Source organism: Vidua macroura, chromosome 3 (assembly GCF_024509145.1).
Source record: "Vidua macroura isolate BioBank_ID:100142 chromosome 3, ASM2450914v1, whole genome shotgun sequence".
Lineage (NCBI taxonomy): Eukaryota > Metazoa > Chordata > Aves > Passeriformes > Viduidae > Vidua > Vidua macroura.
The window spans coordinates 74,083,894-74,106,625 of record NC_071573.1 but is presented as its reverse complement, the minus strand read 5'-3'; the positions used below and the strand labels follow the sequence as shown (position 1 = coordinate 74,106,625).

The 22,732-nt window shown below is 48.9% G+C and overlaps 1 protein-coding gene across 1 annotated transcript in view; it reads right to left on the bottom strand.

The window, feature by feature from the left end:
• The window catches only part of SIM1 (SIM bHLH transcription factor 1), a 47,874-nt gene extending 30,005 nt beyond the window's left edge, over positions 1-17,869 (bottom strand). The window contains exons 1-8 of the mRNA XM_053973398.1: positions 17,589-17,869; positions 7,471-7,553; positions 6,404-6,493; positions 6,182-6,290; positions 5,981-6,066; positions 4,561-4,760; positions 4,345-4,451; positions 3,305-3,452 (exon numbers count right to left, since the gene is read on the bottom strand). Of these exons, the coding sequence (XP_053829373.1) occupies positions 3,305-3,452; positions 4,345-4,451; positions 4,561-4,760; positions 5,981-6,066; positions 6,182-6,290; positions 6,404-6,493; positions 7,471-7,553; positions 17,589-17,763 (998 nt within the window). The 5' untranslated portion in view covers positions 17,764-17,869. The remainder of the gene's footprint in view (positions 1-3,304; positions 3,453-4,344; positions 4,452-4,560; positions 4,761-5,980; positions 6,067-6,181; positions 6,291-6,403; positions 6,494-7,470; positions 7,554-17,588) is intronic.
• Positions 17,870-22,732: the final 4,863 nt, after the last annotated feature.

Here is a 22,732-nt window from a genome sequence, read left to right as displayed (position 1 = left end):
CTGCAGTGGATACACTTATTCCTGTCCCTCTGCCAGGAGCTGCACCAGGGGCTCTGCCACACACCAGCTGCCAAGTGGGAAAAGCATAGGAGAGCACACACAGACTGCTCATCTCAGCCTCTCTTGGCTTGCTGAAAAAATCCAATGTCATCCTTAAAGAACACCAGTTTCTATGAGATTTATACCTGCATAAAATATATTAAACACTTGCAGATTTTGAGTGCTACAGGACCTCTGCCCAGCCCTCCTGCAGTAGAGCCTACCTCATACCAGAGGAAAACCACAAGTCCCTGTAACCTTACATTTTTCTCTATATTTTTCCCACCTGCCTTCCTCATTTGAGTGATACTGCTGACTCTGAATAGCTCATTAAGACAATTAAGCCTGCTCTAGGAGGCTAGGTAGGAGTTCAGCATCCCGCTCGCCAACTCTGCCACCACCAGCCTTTCCCTAACAGATCCCTCCATCTCAAGGTATCTGTTTCAGAGGCTGACTTCATCTCAGTTTTTTAAAAACAGACCTTTCTCTGCTTACAGTCACCTGGCAAATGGCAGGGCCTGTTTTTCCCATATATTTTCTGAAAGGCCAGCTAGCCCAAGAAGAATAATTATAATAATGATAATAATTATCTAATTATTTGGTGTAAAATACACCCCATCTCTTGGAGGCAGGGCAGCAATTTCAGCAGTGGCAACCCTGCTGCAGAAGTAAGCAGAATGCAATCTCTTCTGCAGTGCCCTAATGAAGAGGCAGCCAGGCTCGATGAGACCTCGAGGACCTGAGCATATCAAAACTAGATTTTATGCAGTGGCAGTGTCTATGTTGCAGCTGTCAGCAGCACATTGCAGTTGCCGCAGCCAGTGCTGGACCTCCCAACTTTCAGCATCCCTACTTTAACCAGCCTGGCTCCCTCTCTGCCCTCCTTTACACTTGAGGCAATTAAGCCAAGAGTGCGAGGGGAGACATGGAGATTTACACCAAAGCATAAGGAGGTTGCCCTGTGGTGTAATTTCATTCACTAAGGGAAATCTTGAAAGCACAGCTAGAGTCCTCCCACATGTCAATTTGGCTGCAAGCAGGTTCTGAAAATCCATATACAGGCACCAAAGTAAAAAGACTCTGCCTCCACCGATAAATCAGCTGGAGAGGAGGGGTCGCCCTGTTAGGGTACCACTGCTGAGGGGGAAATCTTCTTCCCTGCAGGGCTGTTTTGGGAGGTGGGGAGGAGAGTGTTGAGGTACTGCGAGTGCAGCTCCCAGACTGCTGGGGATTCCTGCCGGGGCACGGAGCCGCGAACACTCAGGGGCCGTCTGGTGACTGCCCCCGCGGGTGGAGGCACAGCGGGGCTGTGGAGGTGCAGGAGGCCCATGAACAGGCTGCCCGCCATGGCCCGGGGCAGCCGGGGGGCTGAGAGGACACAGGCACATGGTACAACCTGTCACACTGCTGGCACACAGCTCTGACGGGTTTGTCTGACCAGCCCCCACAGGGAACCAGGGCACTCCCCGCTTGCCGTGCCAGCCTGAAATCCTCGTGCCATGGCAAGCAAGGGACAGATCCTGCTAGATGCCCAGCTGTGCTTTCAGCAGGTCCGCTGGAGTGCTTCTTTTCGACTCGGATCATTTGAGGTAGAATTCCATGTTTGATGTTTACACTTTGGGGATTAAAGGAAAGGGAATGCCGGTAATCTCAAATGATCATAGAAAACTGTAGCGTTTCTGGAGCTAAAACCACTCCAACATGCTAGTTGCCTTAGAGTTCCTTGTTTCTTAGTGTTACAATGCACTCACTTCTGTCTTTGCTGCTCCCCGTTCACCCAAAGCAGGTGCTTGGACTTAACTGGGAAGCATAAACCGCGAAAAATACAGAGGGCGACTGGTTTAGGGGAAATAGACATAAAAATGTGCAGAACAGCTAGAGCAGAAGTGACAACGTCTCTGCTGATACCCATCCTTACTGAGGAAATGACAGCCCATACCAAATAAAATAAAATAAATTTTCTTTAAAGGGTAATTGTAGTTTGCTGACTATAGCAGGGTGCTGACCAAAATGTCTATTTTTTCATGCAGGCGCAATGTCCCATCTTAGAGCACAATGCCCATTATCACCTTACATATCAAAGGGATTACACTCTAGAAACGCAGCCGCCGTGACCTGCAGCACCTTTCCCACTCCACCAGGAGTCCCTCCACACATGACCAGAGCCGTGGCCTCCATGTCGAGCCACTTCATTTCGGGAAGCACTCCTAAACTGGGCTACCAAACCACTCTCCACCTGTGCATGCACCAAAGCCATGATGGCAAGATCATGATGCTGCTATCATTTATTTTAGGAAAGGGGAGGGTTGTGCCTCTCAGATGCTTCCAATACCTACATTTGTCTCCAGGGGAAAAAAAAATGCAGTAGAACAGAGGAATATTCAGTCCCAAGGATCAAGGAAGGACTGCCAGCCCGACTGGTTCTACGATCCTAATGAAGCATCAGTGCTGCCGGCAACAGCTACTGCTGTGTCCAGAGGGGATACTAATAACTACCATGAAAACACTTAAATATAGTCCAGCCAAGCTTCCCTTCCCTCACGTGGCCTCTGCGTTTCAGTACAAGCAGGATAGCTAGGGCACAACCTAGCCATTCCAAAATGCAAGGAGAGGTATTGACATATATCTCAATGAAGTATCTCAGCACTCACTCTGATTTTTTTTTTCCTATTCAATTTTAATTTTTTTTTTAAGTTCAACTGACCCTTCTGGTCACCAACTTTCTTTGTGGTTCACTGTAAGGATCTCTCTCCAAGAACAAAAAAGAAATCTCTGAGCTTTGATAGAGACTCTGGATGAAATTAAGAACTTCAAACCCCAGATTTTTGAAAAGAAAAACAGATGTCCTGTTTGTTGAGTATAAATAACTCCGTACGTGGAAGCCTTTTCTTTTACGCCGCATTAAATTTTATTTAATGCTGGGTGCATTTAAACTAAACCAAAAAAAAAAAAAAACCAAAACAAAACCAAAAAAAAAAAAAAAAAAAAAAAAAAGGAAGGGGGGCAGCAAAATATGTGGGTGACAAACCTCTAAATCTTTTCCTCTCTCGAAAGAGAAAGAAACAGGCAGACGGTAAACCCTTCATCTGGTTGAAAGCGCTCAATGTGTTTCCTAGCAGACCTGCCCTGGTCAGCGCGGCGGCGAGGGGAGGGGGAGAGGAAGCGGCGGAGGGAAGAGCGGCCCCGGGCCCGGGGCAGAGCGGGGCGCACCTGCAGGTGCCCGCCCGGTGCCCCCGCAGCTCGGAGCGGCCCCAGGCTGACTTACGTGAGCACGTAGTTGACGCTGACGATGCAGTGCGGGCGGGAGGAGCGGCTGTTGTGCACGATGGTGGCGTAGCTCTGCACCCACACCCAGCCGCCGTGTTTGGCCAAGAAGCGGTAGTACTTGGTGGTCACTTGCCCTTTCACCAGCACTGCGGGGACAAAGCGAGGAGAGCCTCAGCGTGGCTCTGGTTTGATCAGCCCCGGGAAGAGGCGCACACTCCTCCCAGAGCCTCGTGGGTGACCAGAGGGGTTAGGAACCTCTTAGCGGCGCATGGGGAAGCGGCGAGGACGAGGCCGGAGGAGCCCCCAGGCAGGACTTATCTCAGTACCTGAGATCGTTATCACAGGCTAATAGGGGAGATTGGTGGGGCCGGGGTGTTTGTGTATATGTGTATGTGTGTGGTCGTCTACGGCAACCGAACCCCGCACAGCCCCATCCTGAAGTATCATCATCGAGATTTTGTTCTATAAATCTCTAGGTTTTATCCCCTCTTGTTACATTCTCTGTAAGGAAACTTACCGGAAATTGATATCCTTTCTATTCATCTACCCGTGTATTAATGTCATCATGATATCAAAAAGTACATCTCGCCGAATCAGGCTCACTACTGCAGTCGAAATTAGATTTACAGATAAGATTTGTGAGACTTGGTGGAAGTGAAACAAAAGTATTGATATTTCCCTGGTATGGCTTTTTGGAGCAGGAAAATAAGGATTTTCCTAACCAGAATTTGAAGAGACAAGAGCGCCTGAGATTTGTGCAGGGCAGTCCTTGTCCTACAACCAAAAGAAGAGGATGGAAAAATAGCCTTTCACTGCCGATCTCCTCCGTTTGGCGCCTGCATCCAGCTCAGAGCTCAGTCTCTATGTAACCTTGTTTCACTAAAACCTGAAGAAGATTTTGTTTATTCTGCCCTCCAGAGAGCTGGCTTTTCACGTGCCGACCTAGAGGTAAATCCCAACAATCCCAAAGTCCTTCTGCAAAGGGATAGGATGGGGGGCGGGGTTTTAAACAAGTTTTAAACAAGACTATCTCCTTACACAAGTGATGTGCGCAACGCAGGTGAAAGGTGTCACAGCCATGGACATGGTGGTAAAGGGTCTTCTCTATCAGGTCCTGGGGCTCGTAACCTGTTAGCTCAGCTACCCTGCAAGAGACATAAACAGCAGATATAAGTGGGTGACAGGACAGGAGAGGGGGCCTAGGGAAGAAAGGACAGGCTAGGGGAATAGATTTGGAAATAACCCCAGCTCTACCTGGAATCTAAGAATATGAGCTTCATGTCTAGGCTGGCCCGGAACATGAACATATTGCTGTGGAGCTTGATCTCCGTCACGGCGCTGGGCGGCAGCGAGTGGCCCACGGCGACCAAGCCAACGTTTTGGTAGCAGCCGTCGAAGGGGGACATGTCCAGGCTGTACTGGCGGATCTTCAGGTACCCGCTGCAGTGAATGACCTGCCGGAGACACAGGAAAGCTTGGCGGCTACTCAGCAGGGGGGAAGGGTGTGCTGAGACAGTCGTCCCTCCCCACGAAGAGGGCTCGGACAATTCCCCCCATCCCGGTGCCGGTGCGGCCGCCGGGCTAGCGGGGGCCGCTGACTTGCGTCTCCGCCCTGGCAAAGCGGAGTCTGGGAGTTTTCTGCGGTTCTATCGGGGTTGAGCTTTTTTCCCATACTAGAGTTCAGCGTCGACCTAAGGCCCATTAGAGTCAACAAGATTTTTTTTTTTTTCCACTGGCTTAAGTGGTTTTTGGCCCACCTCCTAACTGCGCTTTTATTATTCTTCTGAAAAGGAAAGACGCGGAGCTGCAAATCCAGTTACGACTCTGTAATGAAGAGTGTATGCGCGTGAGAAAGGGTTTACAAGTGTGCATATGTCACATGTGTAAGATACGTCTGTTATCTGATGGAGCAGACGCAATCCATCGCCAAAAAGTACCTTTGGTTTAAGTATATCTCCTAAATGTATCCTTGCAGACAACTGCTATCTATTCCCACTCTTACTTATCTATTATTAAGATGTTTTTTCTTGGAGTTCAGCAGGTGTTCTTGGTCTACGGTACCTTGTGACACAATATCTCCTTGGGTTATGGGTACAACCCTCTCCTCGGCGTTGTGTGGCTAACAAACAGCAGCGAGGAGGTAGGAGAGAGTGCAGGGCTCTCCTTACCGAGGAGCCCCGAGTAGAACCATGTGAAGCACCTGGTCAAAACCCTTGACTAGGAGAGCTACCTCTGCTGCAGCTGACGAATTACCTAATAAAGAAATAAATTAACCCAGGGTTCCCATTGCATCACCTGAAAGCTGTCACAAGGAACCTCAGTGGTTGTGCGAGGTTCAGTTCAAAGAGTAAAACAAAAAAAAACAAAAAAAAAAAAAAACAACAAAAACAAACAAACAAACAAACAAAAAAAACCCACCAAAAAAAAAAAAAAAAAAAAAAAAAGGCCCAGAAACAAACACCAAGGGGAGCTCGATTGCTTGGTTTTGTGGTTTGAGCTCTTCAACCTGAAACTCTGAGAGAAATGGACCACATGAAAGAGCCCTGGGCTGGGAAAACCCCCGCGAGAAGAGGCCTCACCCCCTCTTCTCTCCCCATTTTCACAGCCTTCCCGGCACAGGAACACGGGAAGGCTTGTACAGGGGGGAATGGGGAATCTGGCCGCGGGCACGCACCTTGTAGCCGCCGCAGGTGAGGCCCGCATTCCTCTTGGCCAGGACGCATTTCATCCTCAGGAAAAAGGATCTCTCGATCTCGTACTCTGGGAAGGGGGAAAGGCAGAGGTGGGGTGAGCCACAGGCTCCGCTGGCTCTGCGCGGTCCCCTACGCGACCGCGGCGGCCAGGCGGAGGCGGGGGCGGGGGCTGTGTACTTTACCCTGCACGAAGTGCGAGTGGTAAGGCTGGTGCGCCGTCAGCACCGCCGTCATCTCGTCGTGGTCGGCGGGGTGGATGTACTCGTAAATGCTGTTGCCGGTCAGCTCTACCTGTGAGAGAGGAGGAGGAGTAGGGGGACTCATCGCCGGCACCGCGCACCCTCTCCTGTCAGTCGCGGTGGTGGTGCAGGCAAGCACAGGGGCTAGCAGGCCCCCCAGCGTACCTGCGACAAGCCCAGGTGCACCGAGGCAGTCTCCGAGATGTACATGATCTTGCCATCCGGAGCCACAACAAATATGAAACCGTCCAACGTCTGCAGAAAAGGGTAGGGAATATAAATAGATAGACAGATCCATTAAATACCTGTCCCTCTGATTTATTTTAGCAAACAGGCGTCGATGTTCAGGCTCTGATTATTCAAAAAGGTGGAAGGAAATGGGCAAATCTTGGACAAGAATCCTCTAAAGCTCCTGGACCCCTGAGATACAACCTACTTCTCAGAGAGGCCGAGCTCAAAAGTGCCTTGAAGGTATCTAAGAAGAGGTCCTGGCTATCTGGTGATTAATATCTGGGTCCCAGAAATCCCGAATATTTCTATCCTATTTCAAATGTCACGGGGCTTTAGTGCTTGTGTAATTTTTAAGGTGAATTTAAGCGATCAAAGAAAAAATTCTCCGCAGTGTAAATAAGACAGTTTGTCAGGTACATTTCTGCAGAGGCAGATGGGACTTCTGGGTGTACCAAGAGCAGAATAGGCCCTCCAAAAGCCACATGATTCCACCAGTGGAATGATGGTCATCGCTAATATTCTTCAGTATTTCAGAGCACTCTGAGTTTTCAGATCTCTCCTCCCTGATTTGTGTCTCTGCTAATGCCGGTGCCCGCTGAGCCCTTCTGTCCAGGACAGCCTTCCCTAACCTGTCGCTAGAGCCTCTCCCTGCCACACCACTCTGAGCTTCACAACATTGATGATATGTGTCACCTTGTTAATAAATTGGGGAAAAGTCGTGCTCCTGTATCTCTGGCACCCTGTGACACACTGTGAATCCCTCGCTGTAGACACAATGTTAGATGATTCTGAGGCAAAGGACCCAGAGGGACCAAGCCACCAACAAAAACACGACATTGAATCACAGTGGTTCGCATTTCTGAAGTGTTTCCCCTCCTGCCTATCTTTCTGTTAAACACTTGAACGGTTAAAAATTAGTCAAGGTGGCAATTGAAAGCTCAGAAGAGGGAATGATTTCTTTAATCATTAATACCCTATGCCTGTTGTTTCCAGACCAGTACCTGCAAAAGATGGGATCCCAGCTCCCGTCCAACATTATCCAGTGGGCTGGTTCGGCTGGAGTGGCCCCAGGCTTCTCCAAGTCCTGTTATTTAAGACAAGCAAAAAAGAAAAGTAAGGTCAGGAGATGAAAAATTGACTCGTATGGGCCTGATTGGAGGTGTAGGGGGGAAACAATTTTTCTTGTCTACACTCTAAAACATATATACATACAATCTTTGGAAAACTAGACATGACTTCGTTGCAGATAAAAGCCTCTTTTGTGCATTTTTTTTCCAATATCTAATTCCTCAGAGAGAAAAATACCCGAATACTAATTTTGAGTTAATGGTGAGTTAATGGTGAAGTTCATTTTTAAGGTCTAAGTGAAACAGCATGCAAGATCAAACTGCTTTTCAGTGCTGCTTTCGGCTACTGGGAACTGTCCCTCTTGAACTTCAGGGGAAGCGTCCTAACCTCACGATTTCTCAGACAAGTCACTGTCCAACGGCGCGGACCGCCCTCCCTCCTGCCCTACGAAGTCTGTCTCCAGGATTCACCTCTATCCCTTCCATCTCTCCCCCTGCTGCTCCGGTGGGCAGGATGGCTCCCACTGCAGGGAGGGGTGATGTGCCTCCGCAGAGCCCCTTCCAGAAATTAATGTTTCCGGATTTGTCTAATGTTTTACACGCGTCTTATTTTCTCCTATGCAAAGTGAGTAGTAATAAAAGCCACGTAGAAGTTACTTCACCGGAGTAATTCTATTCATGGACGATGCCTTTTCACGGTGTTGTTGCTGAAATAATTTAAACGGGTCAGTTAAAACCTTTGAGGCTTGTGCCATGAAATAAGTCTCACTTTGACACGCACAAGCAGTAAGATAGAGTAAAACGGAGGGGAAACCTACAAATCCCGATCGATGGCTGGGGTGCAGGTCGCAAGGGGACCCGAGCCGGCGGGGTGTGCTCACTCCCGCAGTGCTGGTTCGGGGAAGGCAAGACCTCGTTTTCCAGTTATTTCGAGACAAACAGACGAAGTGCTGACAGCAGTCAGCCGCGGGCATCCCTCGCTATTGACCAGCCTCACCCAGGTGTTTGCCGTCCGAGCAAAGTTAGCGATTTCCTCCGCGCTGTTTGAAGGCGGCATCCCAGCGCGGCCCCTGCGCGCCCTCCCCACCGCCGGAGCGGTGCGTCCCGCTCGTCCCCGCCTTTCACTTCCTTCTCTCCCCTTCCTCCTCTACTTCTTCACAACAACTTGTCTCTTCACCACTCCTACACTTTTCTCCTTCCTCTTTAACTTCATAGCCCTACAGAGGCAGGAGATTCTCTCTGGCCCGTTCCTCAGCCTGCAGCCTCAGCATGTAGCAGGTCGCCAGTCAGAAACAGGCTCCTTCCCATTCATTCCTCCACGCCAATTAAGGGGGAGGATGGAGGATCACCTCCGCCCCCTGTATTCAGGAAGGAGCTGGCAAATCTTACACAGCTTCCAGGGTAAGAGAGAAAAGCCCACGGTATATTTGTTTTTCCCCGAGCTCCTCGGAGGTTTCTCTGCTGGGGAGCCAGGATGGCCTGTTAGCGCTGAGCTGGCTCCTTGCCATGTCCCCCACCCGGAGGGAAATCTGAGTGACAGGTTTCTTTATTCAAGACTAAATCTGCACTGCTCGCCTATGATTTAAGTTGCTTATTAATCTAAGTTTACGGCTCTAATTATTCTTCTCCTAAAAGGGAAAATAACCCGACCCCAGCGGGTTAATGAACAGCTCACGGGCATTGCAGGTTAACCTCCCTCGGGAAGGCGGTTTTTCACGGCGCGCTGAGCTCCTCTATATGTTTCAGGTGGAAACTCCGCACTGCTGGGCTCTGTCTGCTTATGGTTTATAATTAAACGTTTTCACTTGTCTACCTGAACCGGCTTTTTGAAATCCTGTCACATGAGACGATCCTTTGTGCTGCCCAGATGTTTTCAGTACTTTCAAGTCGGAGACTATTTCTAATCGTTGCCAATCCCAGCCTCTCCCAAATCGACGGCCTCTCCTGATGCCCCTTAAATACTGTTTCTAAAGATTAGAGGAGAAAACCCCCTCCACTAATTTTCCTTCCCCCCCTTCTATTCGCTTTAACATCCAATTTCCTTTTATCGAGGGGGCAAACTGTGATTTCTTGCACTTGACCTACCGCAGAAAATTCTGCAAATCCTTTGATTGTCTATTTAAAACAAAACAAGGAAATCAGCTCTCCCTTTTGCTCCAGGATTACGCTTGGAAACAAGATCTAAAGATTCTCTTGTAATTTGGAGAGCCAACAGCATAATAGCTTCGGAATAGAAACAAGCAGCTTTGTGAGGAGAAGGATAACTAAATCGTTTTTAGGCAAAGGATTTTCCCAGCTAAAGTGGCCGAAGACAAAGCAAAACTTAATCTATTTTGGAAGATTTCCAAGTTATGCCACATTAACCTTAGCAGATAAAATTTGCTTTCTTCCCTGCGGCCCCTCCCCCACCGCGGTCTGGTTTATCATATTTACATAAGTAGCTTTAGAAGGGATGTATCTATTATGGATCTAAGGAGCTAGCGAGCTCACATTTCATTTGGAAATAGAGGGGAAGTTTTACTGTTGCTTAATACTTGATGCATTGTAGAACCATTTCCATTTAAATACCCCCGACCCACGGATTACCTCCATGGACTGGCTGCATGGGTTTTGTAATTTCCTGAAAATGAGATTTCGATTTATAAAACAAGAAACCAATTAGTAACCAAATGAGGCGAAGTAGATCCACTAAAATTGACCTAATCCCACAGGCACCATTTAGGTCAGTTCTTGGCGAATGAATGATGAGCAACGGTCTAACATAAGCTCAAGGCATCACTGTTATTCAAGCAGAAAAAGAAAATTTTAAAAAATGGATCAAGCTTTTATTTCAGCCAAAATAAGGATTATATGCTCCTGCCTAACACACTCTTCCTCCTATCTAACAACCTCGTTCACTCGATGAACTTTTTTTCTTGAGAAGGGAAGCTATTTGCGCCACGATAAAATGTCTGCTGTTGTGGGGGGGGAAGGGAAAGGGGGAAAAAAGGAAATAAGTAAAAAAAAAAATTTTTTTTTTAGGAGAAGAAAAGAAAAGCATTTTATCCAGACAATCACTCATCGTTACCCAAGAGCCTTCACCTATATTGCGCGGAACCTGCGCGGAGCAAGTGTGCTGATTCATCGTTTCTCTCAGCATTCTCCAGTGGTAAGCCACTGTGCTTTCCACATCAAAAAGCATGTCCGTCAGTTTCTTGGGCTCGCTACACAGGCGGGTCCCTGTGAAATGCCTTCTTCCACCCAGCCGCGCCCACTCCCGGCCCTGAGAGAGCCGCTCCGCACCGCCAGCCTGTCCCCCAGGCCGGGCGCGCAGCCAGACCTGCCGCGCTGCACTGCCCTGGTCCTGTCCTTCCTTCCCCTCATCTTTTGATTGATGCAAGCCTTGATGTCGACAGCCAATGGAACCAGGGGCTGGGTTGGCACCGTCCCTATCCAGTGGCGATACTGTTTCAAGAAGCTCCTCTGTCCCAGGGAAGGGAGAAGAGATTCCTGAATCGTTTCTAATTTGATCTAGGCAAAGACGGAGGAAGGCAGGCGCAGGGAAATGAGACTCCGAGAAGCCAGGGCAGCTCCTTGGCCCTGGTTGATCTCCGGGTTACTTGTCCCTCTGTGAGCATCTGCAGCGCAGAGCCCATCTCGACCCCGTCCTTTGTCTGGCAATAGCAAAGGGGGGCGGGGGTGGCGGTGGGGGTGGGGTGGCCAGAAGATGCAAGCCCTTATCTACTTTGCGCTGATTTGCCGGCTTTTAAAAGCAGTTACGGCCATTTCCCCAGCGGACTCACAAGTCATGAAACCTCAGCGCAATCCGGATTCACTGTAGCGGGCGACTTGATGGCCCCGTTTAAAAACACTTAGTGGAGAGCCCATCCTGAGCTCCAGACCCGCTTATGTGGGGGCCAGACCCTGAGGCAAGCTCCCTCCGGGGCCGGGGAGCCCTTGGGTACCCCTCCGAGGGTTTGCCCCTGTCTGGCACACCGTCTCGCACGGCCGGGCGAGGCCCAGGGAAGCTGGCTTGGAGACGAAGCCCCGGAGGCAGGGGGCTCTTTCCTGTTGCTGTGGATGGGCAGAAGGAGAGGCTTGGAGGGCTCTCCCGGAGGCAGCCCGCTGCTGTGGAGCAACGCTGGGAACCTGCCCGACGGGGCAACCGCAGGGAGTCTTCCCTAAGTCGGGTCCCAGCAGGTCCATCGCGCGTTTCTCTTCCAGGAGTTCCTCAAAACTCCCTCTCTGGGCAGCGGCCCCCGCCGCCGCTTTCCCAGGTCTCTCCGCCGCCTCCCGGGGGCCGTGGCCCGGGGACGTCTCCGTATGCTTTGGTTTCGCTGCGTTTTCTTTGCCCTTTAAAGAGTCGCTGTATGGTTATTAGAAAAGGACGAGCAGCAGCTCACTCCTCGCCCGCCGGCGCCGAGGGGATGCTGACCCCACAAAGGGCGCAGGGTGCGGGACCTCCGGTCACCTCCGCCCCGGGGCTCGCCCCTTCCGTGCTGGGCAGGACGACGAGGAGGGTCGGCCCGGGCACGGGCACCTGCCCAGCAAAGCCTCTCCACAGGGAGGACGAGAACGTCACCTTCGTTAGCGGCTCCTCAAGCAGCACCTTCCCTGCCTCCCACTGCCCCTCGCCGGCTCTGCTGCCGCCTCAATTCCAAGGGACAAGCGGGGCACAGGAGTTTTTGGGAAGAGGGAGGCAGGACAGCTCAGTCCCCATCTCCCACGCAGTCATTGTCCCTTTCTGTCCAGGGGAAATGACAAACAACAGCTCGGGGAATCGCGGGAGCAGAACCTGCATGTCCTAGTCACCGGCAAGCCAAAAGGCAACTGGATGTTGTATCGAGGAATTAGCTTTATTCGATTAACCATTTAATTAAATCGTCTGCCGCCAGCGCTCGGTTCTGCCATCGCCTAACACCAGACAGAGCTGATTTCCCAGTTAATTTAACAGGCAGTGGTTAATGATAACTCAGAATCGCGGCCAAATGAGGCTTCTGTGAAGGACTGGGTCGCCGTCGGAGGGTTCAGCTGGAACAGAATAAGCTATGCTAAAAAAAAAAAAAAAAAAAAAAAGCTGCTCATTTCCACTGCCTGCGGATGCCATTAGCAAGGTTTTGTAAAGATTTATTATCTCACTAAATCACATGTATTCATTTGGAGCAGAGATAAATTAGCATCCCTCTTTCTTCATAAAAATAATAATAACAGGGAGGAAAAGCCCTGTCGACTAAACAAACAACCCTGTTAAGAAAGTGGTAGTGGAAATAATTCTGAGGCTGTTTCACTATAGAAAGAAAAACCAGGATTTTGGCAAACACGAGGTAGCGGAATTGCACTTTGAAATGCAAACAAACGGAACCATGTCCAAACTGGAGAGAGGAGGGGGGGAAATCAAGGCATTTTCGAGCACAAACTACTTATTCGTTTCTCCAGAAGAGTCAAATTCAAATAGCCCTTATTTCGAAGAAATAAGGAAGGAAAGATTTGCACTAATGCATACGCGGTTTATGTGCAAGTTGAAAAATATTCTCCAACGTGAAAACGGTCGCATGTTTCCAAAGGAAATATGATTTTTCCTCCCCGCTCTTCTCATTAAGTATTCCTTCTAAAACATAAATCTGTGGGTTTTTTTTTTTTTTTTCAGCGATCCTGCTAGTAGTTTAGTTCTGCTCTTCACATTTTAAGTCCACATCAAAACTGGAATTAAACAGATTCAGCGTGGAGCGTAAACTGCTGCTTAAATGAGAAAAACTTCTGTAAGAAAATAAACATTGAAACCTAATGCTCAATCATTTCGCTTTGCAGCAAGAAAAACAGCATTAAATCACCTACCCACGTGGGAAACGGATTTTTTTTTTTTTCTGTTGATCTCTTCCCCCTTTAAAATAAAACAAGGTTAAGGGTTTCAATATTGAAATGTTAACCATCCTGATTCGGCGAAAGTTTATGTAAACGGAATCTCTGCTTTTGTCTCGAAAAGCAAACGCCTCTAGGCGCCAAAACGATCCCTTCCCACTAGGACAGACTGCAAAGTCTCCTTTTGCATCTCTGGTCGTGGATGGAGAATAGGACCTTTAAAATATTTCTAACTAAAAAAAGAAAAACAAAACCCAAACAGAAATTATTTATTGTGCCACCTGGGTTTTTTGTTTGAGTTTTATTAATTTTTTTCTCCCTCCCCTTCTTGGATACTGCCGAAGATCAGTGAAGAATTACCCCGCAATAGTAACAGCGATTGCATTGTCTTTGGTGGAAAATTCTTTCAATCCTTTGACACCTTGGAGATTTTTCTACCTATTTTTTGCGTCCACGTTACTTGCCATTAGCGATTTACTGTTAGATAAAAATATTAGTATTTATTTATAATGAACATTAAATCAGGATTTTATTTATTTATTAATTAATCCTCCTTGAAAAAACAAACAAACAAACAAACAATAAAACTCTTCCTTAATGTCCTCAGAAAATTAGCAGATATTCACTCTTTCTAAAGCTGTCTGATCACCGAAAAGCAGTATAGGTCTTATACGCTTTCTCCTCCTGAAAATAAGTGTTTTAGTACTGAAACGATGCAAGAAACCTACGTCTTGCACTTACGTTCTTGACAGTTCTAATCTGCTAAAGACCTAATGAAGTGAAGTTAGGGGTGGACAGAACAACCCAAGCGTTTCAATAACTTGCGAAAATTGCACAACTATTACGAGAGAGAGCTCGTAGAAAAATCTCTGCCCGGTTTGTCAAGTTTGTCCAGTGCCACTGCGTTGTGTTTAGATGTCTGGGGGTAAGAACGTAACCCCACGTGCTTATTTTGTGTGTGACTCTCCTAGCATTTTACTCCTAGAAAACTCTTGTTTCCAAAATGAACCCGAAATCTTCCACCTTCTTTCTCTATAGGGACCTTTCAAACACAAAATTATGCAGACAAGCGCACACCAATTCTCTCCGCCCTGTCCCCAGCCCCGCGTGTGCGCGGCCATGAGGAGTGTGTATCTTTCTGTACGTGATTATTTACAACCAACTCTATGCAAGCACTCTATGGGCAGATGGCAATTCGCTCTTGTACCGGGGAGAGGGGATATGCGTTACTCTGGAAGTGCAGCTCGCTTTTACGGAGACAACGTTTCTCTACCCTGACTACTCCAAGATCTCTTTAAATGTATGACATGACATTCCGCCGGGCTCCCGAGCCTCCTGCTACCCATCTCCAGTGTTTTGGCCAACTCATCGGGTCTGTCCCGATGCTTGTATCCTTTCCTCCCCAGAGAAATACAAGCAAAAGGAACCCCATTACATCCATCCAACATCCCTGCCCTTCCTCCTCCGTTCAGAAAGACTTGTCCTTTCCATGCGTCATTTCCCCGGCTGCCACTACCTGTTCTCCCTTCCCAGAGAAGCGATGACTTTTTTTTTTTTTTTTTTTTTTTTTTTTCAGGTTGGGGGCACTGGAAAACCAGAATAGCCTCCCGTTTCCTTGCTTCCCTACCCTCAAACACAGCCGGACAAGCACAACCGCAACGGGAGCCCAAGCTGCTCCGCCACGCTCCCGGAGCCCACTGTGTCCCCCAGGGTCCCGGGAAAAATCACCCGGGCTCGGCTCCTGCACGGCCAGGCACAGGCGCAGCGCCGGGGAGGCCGCTCGTGGGCGCCCCGCTCGTGTTTAGTAGTGGCACGGGAGAGCGCAGGGAAACCCGCGGGGCCGGGGCCGGCGCCGGGGCCGAGCCGGGCCCCGGTCTTCGCTCCCCGCCTCCTCGGAAGTTCGTGGGAGGGAGAGGGAGCCCGCGTGGGACGGCGGGGAAGCCGCCCGGCTCCACGCCACGTTGCGACTGCCGCTCTCAGGCCTTTGTGCGCCGCTCGCAGCGCGCCCTCGGCCGCGGCCCTGCGCAGGGATGCGCGGCCCCGGGGATGCGAGGGCGGCGGTCCCGCGTGGGTGTGCAGCACGCTCGGCGCCGGGCCTCCGGCGGCAGCGCCTCAGAGGGGCGAGCCCTTCCGAGCCTGCTCCCTGCCTTTCTTTCTAATGCGCAGTTTGCCTTTAATGAGGCTGCGAAGGCTCCGCTGCCCCCCGAGCCCCGCTCAGCCACCCCCGCTGCCTCCGCGCTCAAATTAGCATCTGCTGCGGCCGGCAGCGGCCCCGGCCCCGGCGCGCTTCGCCACACGGTTCCCCAGGGCATTCAGGCATCCTGCGCTGCCACTGAGGGACGGGGATCAGCTATTCTTCTCTTCCCATGATTACTCACAGCCTACAAGCAACACCATATGCTTCTTCTGATCAAACAACCCGCTACATAGGCACCAGTAATTGACGAGACCTGCTCGAAATCACGCAGAAAGGTAGCCTACTGAGACCGCAGGAGTTGACAAATCATTGCTAATAATCCTTTTAGGAACATCATGGGCATCAGGGTTTGCAATAGCTTTATTTTTATAAAGTATGCGCTGACAGCATAAAGGACAACTCCGTCTCCTTTGAAACAGAGGATTGTCCCGCATAATGATCTTCAAGGTGGCAGAGCAAATAGAGGAGGAAAGTGGCTCGATGAAGACTTTAATTATTGTTTTTAAAGGTTTCATTTAACCCCTTCTTTGGTTACAAGTGACTCGATGATATGGAAAGTTGTTTCAAGAAATCATTGTAAAATGCACTGGATTGAAAATTACTGCCGTGGACCTTAGGTATAAACGTTCATCCGTAACCTGGGGCCGGGGTGGGGGCGGGGGGGTGTGAGATTACATCCCCCGTCCAAATGACTGCCACATTGCATATTTATTTTAAGAAGTAGAATTAGTACCAGTAGTCCACATATTTAACCGGGAAAAAAAATTAAAAACCCCTCAAACCACCAAATCAGACAAAACTAGAGCATAACAAAACTAGGCCATATACACACTCTTAATTTGTAAAATATATAGGCCAACTGAGTCGAGATACAGCTACAGAAAACTCATGGGGACATAGCGGTATTACGTTGTTTCCTATGTACACTCCTTTTTCAACAAAAGATGCAGCGAATTTTGTATTAGGTCAGGAAAAAAAAAAAAAAAAAAAACAGAAACCTCTTGATACTTTTTCTTTCACACAGACCACAACGAGTTGATCTAAATAAAAGGTTTGTGATTTTAAAAATATTTTTCCCCCTACATCTTATAAAATCAATAGAGTGAGAACACGGAAAACTTTATTCTGACTCTCTTAACTTTGTGCTATTTGTTTTTCTCGGCAGCCGATCTAGAAGACCAAAGACGATTGTTTTAGATCCTGAGACTATTTAAAAGTAAGAGACACTTCAGGACGCTTAAGTTTGCTTTTGCTACACAGGCGAGTTGTTGCTGCTGTGGAAGTCAACGTGAAGTCTGTTACTGTTTGCCGGGGAGAATAATGTCTAGGCTGGGCCACTGGTTTTGCAGCGCTGGATGGTCAGGGGTATTGAATATATCTGGGTGCAAAACCCCTGCTAAAATTTTCCGTGGTCGATTAACGCTCTCAACTGCCCTAGTGATCCTCAAAACGAGACACAGCACGCTGATGATGTGATTCAGTGTGATCGACTTATTTATTTAGCCTGGGAGTGAGCACGCCTGCACGCGTGTCCTGTACCTGTACACCGCACCTTTCCTCGAGAGCTGAACTAAGGCTTTAGGACTTCGCATAGACTTATGTAAATATTTACCCATATACTAACTCGCCCTCACAGAGTTACTATAAATAGGGGTGAATCATGTCCTCTTAGGCCTCGCGTGTGCTTGGTGGGGGATGCATATTTGACTGGAAGACTGAAGGAAAAGAAAACCCGGGTTTGCTTTAGCAGAACACACAGCAGAGCTCAGTGCCTTCAAGTGTTGACAAAAGCACCATAAGTCTCCAACCAAACCTGTCATAGGAGCTAAAGGGAAAGTATTTACAACAGAGGAAAGTGACAGCGGAGGGCACCCTGTCTCCGAGCACACCCCTAAGGACTGATGGACTGATCTCCTTTTTCTTTTTTTTTTTTTCTTTTTTTTTTTTTTAACCGTAAAAGTGATAAATGACATCCGAATCAGAACAAAAATAAAGGCGAATAGGCATTCCCACCTACCTTCTGGAAAAACCACTCTCATTTTTAAATAGCTGGTAGTGAGTCTGATTATGGATGCTTTGTCCAGCTGAGAGGTGATAGCGGAGGGCAGGGGTAGTAATTTAGCCAGTTCATAAAATTCACTGTTTTCTTTCTCCCGTCTAGTCCGGGCAGCATTTTTGGACTTCTCTTTCATCGTGTTTTTTTCCCGCTTCCTTGATACAATTTAAACTCCAGAGATTCATCCAAAGGTGGAAGGGAAACTCATCTGCAATTCATCTCTCCGGAGCATCAGGCGGTGATTCTGAGCGCGGCCATTACTCAGAAAAACCGTTCTCTTGTGTAAATGCAAACAAGTATTGAAGAGTAGAGGTGTTCTTTAAAAAAAAAAAAAAAAAAAAAAAACGAAAAAACAAAAAAACAAAAAAGAAAATATACTCTGAAAAGCAGAGTCAATTAGATGGGAAAGGCATTTATCCAATGCAGCTCACCACTCCAAGCAACTGCATTAAAAAAAAAAAAAAAAAAAAAAAAAAAAGCTAGAAGATTGAGGCACCAGACAGCAACCAAACGATGTATTTCTGGCCTTTTTTCCTACTCATGGCGGGCAGCATAGCTCCTCGGAAGAGGGTCATAGTAATCCCGTTATTTCCCGTGATCCGTTGTCAATCCGAAGGCCGAAGCGCACGGCCGCGAGCTGCCTCCCAGGGCGCTGGGTGACTTCCCCGGAGCCTCTCTCTGTGAAGACAAGAGCAGTCCTGGAGTGAGAGAGCCGGTACACGGCGCCGCAGCGGAGCCGCGAGAAATAATAATCAACAACCAGCCGCCGGCGGGTGTAGTATTTTCTCCCACCAGAGGGGAAAGAAAAAAAAAATTGTATTTTCCCATCTAGCGCGCCCGTGGAGAAGCCTGCCCCGCACTCTCCTCCCACAGCCCTCTCACTTCCCAGCCCAGGTGTGCACTGCATGGCCAGAACGAAAGCGCAGCGGAAAGCAGTTCCCGGCTCCCGGCGTTAGCGGGTTTGGTGCTGCCGGGTCTGCGCCGTCCCCTTCGCCCCTTCGCACGGGCCGGCACCGCGGCGGCGGCCAGACCTCCCCGCGCTCCGCGCTGCCAGACCCTCAGTGAGGGTACATTTCCAATCATGGAGTATTTCTGCTTGTTTCCCCTTTTCTTTTTTCCTTTTTTTTTTTTTTTCTTTTTCTTTTTTTCTTTCTTTTGAATTTCTCCTCTTCTCGGCTACTGTCCTCATTCCTCAACTGAGATCGGGGGTGTCTACCTCAGCTGCACCCCAGCCAGGGGAGGCATGCTTTGCCCAGCCCTGCCCCGAGCCGGAATCCACCCAAACATCACATTTTTCCAACCAAATTATCTTTTTTTTTTTTTTTTTTTCTCCTCATTTTTCACCGTGGGGAAGAGACCCACAGCCTAGCACCGCACAGCACTGCGGTTCTTCGCTGAGGCGGGCAGATTGTGGTGGGTTGTGATCTTCTTTTCACCTACCTTGAATCCCTGAGCCCGGCAGCCTGCAGAGAGCTCTCCCGGGGTGAGGAGCCCAACTCTTTAATTGGCTCATTAATGGCACGGGGAAAAGTTTGCGCCTGTCACTGCTCCTCGCACCGATGGGCAGACAGACATTGCCGCCTCCCCATCCCCTTTATCGGCTCCCAGACTCTCCGTCTCACATAACGAGGGGTGGGGTAGGGTGGGGTGGGGGGGCGAGGTTGGTATTAATGAAGAATCCCTAATTTGCGGCTGAGAAATGCCTAATAACTTCTTGATGCCTAAAAGCCTTTTAGCACAACTTCATTTCTCTCCAACTCCCCCCTTGGCCCCCCTCCCTCCCCCCGGCCGAGCCCGCCCTTAATGCCACTCACGGACCCGCCTCGCGTCCCGTTGGTCGCTGCCACTCCTCGCCCGGCCTCCCACTGGCGGAGGGGGCGGTGGCGTCACGCGGACATATTCCCACCCCTCTCCCGCCTCCCCTCTTTCCCTGTGTCCGCCCTCTGACCTGGCGGCGCCGCCGGGGGGAGTGGGGACACACAGACCCCCACGGGCACACACAGACATACACACACGCATCTTCTCCCTGCGTACCTGTTGGGGGATTATTTGCGTTGAGGTGGGTACATTTTGGCCATCTCCTCTCCGCTGGGCAGCGGGGGTGAGCCGCCGCAGGACTGTGGGTGGTGAGGATGGCCGCAATTTTACACACCCACGCACATTTCCCCACCCCAAAGCCCACCAAGCAAGTGGTCGCGCTTGGGAGAAATAAGCTGCGGTGACGTCCCCTGCTGCCCCCCCTCCCTGACACCCCCAGCTTTAACCATGTACGGTTTTCCCCTGGGCTGATGCGCTGCGGGACAGCATGAATCGGGTCCCGCGGCGGAGGGGGAGAAGGGTGGAGAAAGATTTTAATTAATTTTCTTGATACACGCTGGAAAAAAAAAAAAAAAACTAACCAAAAAAAAAAAAAAAAAACAACAACAACAAAAAAATCCCACAAACAGGAAAGAGGAAAAAAAAAAAAAAAAGGCGAGGGAGAAACCCAAACCCAAATCATCCTACATTAGGAGACAGAGCTGTTTTAAAACTACCCGCAAAGTGGGTGTGGGGTCTTTTTTTTCACGGGAAGTCGGACTATTCCTAAGCTCGTATGTCCCTTGGGAAAAATAACCTTAAAAACGTGACGCTGCTCCTAAAACTGCTGGTTCCTGAATAGAGCAGATAGAGCAGAGAGAGAGTGCCTGGAGTGGTGGGAGAAGGGTTGTAGAATCTTTCCTAAAACCATAGCAGACTCTCAAAACACTGATCTAATTGCCAAACCAGTCGGTGAGAGACTTCGGCTAAAATAACTGTTTAAAATGAGATTGCGCTAGCAGGCAACAGTCGGAGTATTTCGAGGTAGAAGAAACGGCCTCAGTTTTCTAAAGAAAAACATCAACCAAAAAAATTTAAAAAAAAAATTAGCCTTTGAAGCATCTCATCCCTTTTGCTCCTTGGCCGGCTGCAGATCGAAACGCAGGCTTGCAGTGCAGACCGTCTGTTCGCTGCTTATCACCTTAAATCTCTCCTCGGTTAAAAGCTTTCCCTGAGTTCATTTGGGTAAATAAAGGAAAGACAGAAAGAGAGGCATTCAACAACTCCTCTGGGTGTCCAGGCGTCTACAAGCATCAGAGAAATGTATCCACGTACTCTCAAATGTTCTTTTGATTGTCTTGTTTACCGAAGCGACTCGTCGTTAAACAAACGCGAACGCAAGGCATTTAGTGAAGGTAAGGGTAAAAAAAAAAAAAAAAAAAAAAGAAAGAAAAAAGAGCGCACGCCTCCCCACCCTGTCATGCTGTAAAGCGATCGCTGCTGTGGGGGAAAGTGATACTGAATTTACAAAAATCTCCTCTGTATGTTACTGCCCTCAGGTGTAACGTGAGTTTGGGTGACAAGAAAATGATTTAAAAAAAAAAAAATCTTTCTTGTGGTTTCCATTTGAGGGATTCCTCTTCCTAAACGGCACTGACGTCTCTAGGAGGGCATTTAGACATATGGGCAACAACTGGACTAACACTGTCAGGTAGCTCACGACTTATTTGTCAACAAGAGCCAGAGAGAATGTCTTCTATAACACCCTTGGTCTGGGAAAAATAAATAAATCAGTAGGATACACTTCTGCTAATTTATACCAGGGAACATGAGCATCCACCTTAACAACCCCACACAGCCCCATCGAAGCCCGTAGCTCACCGGGGATTCTCTTTCCCGGTGTACCGGGACTCGGTTTCTTCCCTCCAGCCCGGGTGGGTGACAGCGACCGCACCGGTTCTCCCCGAGGCCGGGGCCCAAGGGCTCGGGCTCGACGAGCCCCTACATAGATTTTGAATGTATAAATGCTACGGTAGATAAAGTACAAGATGTGAAAGGACTAGCGGCTGAAGGGCAGTTAGCTCTGGAAGTTACAGCAATCGTGGACAAAGTCACCTCTCCACAGAACTACCAGCGCCGGGTCAGTACACTGGGGATATTTCCCAACAGATTTCAAGAGGCAGTTCCCGAATGATGGGAGAATTTGGCCGTTTCAGAGATGTTAACCTTGTTTTCCTTCGGTAAAAACAAGTGACTTCTGCAAGAGGAGATCAGACTTGGCTCTGTCCTGTTCCAGGTGTACAGGTAAAGGCAGCCTGCAGTAGCTAAATTCGTGGTTTTCATATCAGCCGAGAGCCCTCTGTCACCGACCCCGGTGAAGCCCGCCTATCCTGAAAGAAGAGTGCATGATGCTGTTGAACAAAAGAAGAGAAGGCACCCCTGCGGGATGCCCGCACCCGGCATACAAGCCGTGGGAGCGGAGCTGAGGGCAGCGAGCGCGCCGGCGGCGCGGCCCGGACACCTGCGGGCCGAGGGGCCGGAGCCCGGGGGCGCACGGCAGCTCCGGCCCCTCCAGGCGGGAGAGAGGCATTCTGGCCGCCTGAAGCTGTGTAGCTGTGCTGAACTGTGCTCAGTTCAGATGCAGTTATTCTCGGGCGAGAATCTCCTGAAAAAAAAAAAAAAAAAAAAAGAGATAATACTGGAAAATTGAATAAACAGGTACTGCAGTGCAATTTGATTTTAAAAGACGCATAATAAAATGGTGTATCTGAAGAAAGGCTGAGCGAAAACAAAGCGTTTCACAGACAGATTTCCAACTATAGTAGAAAACTTGTGTAGGCAGACACAATATGCAGCGTGCATTGCGGCGTGTGTGCGTGAGCGTTTGTATGTGTGTGCAGAGGGGGTGGGGGAAAAACTGTACAAATCAAAGCAGGAAAAAAAAAAAAAAAAAAAAAGAAAAACCCTACCGGACCACTTCCCTATAGGACAGATCAGATCCAGTTTCTTCTTCAGCACATTTGGATGTATTCTGATGTATTTATTAGATTATGAATTCGGACGCGTTTATTAATGTCCCCTAAATAATAAGGTGGCCATTTCTTATGCAGAGAGAAAAATCTCTTGTTCCGAACGTAAGCCATCACTTAATCACTTACACACCGCTTTCGTTGGTGAATTAAGGATGCGGGTCGCTCTCCCGATTTCTTAAAAAAAACCAAAACCAAAACCAAAACCAAACAAAACCCCCAAACAAACAAACAAACAACCCCCCCCCCAAAAAAAAAAAAAACAAAAAAAACCATCCA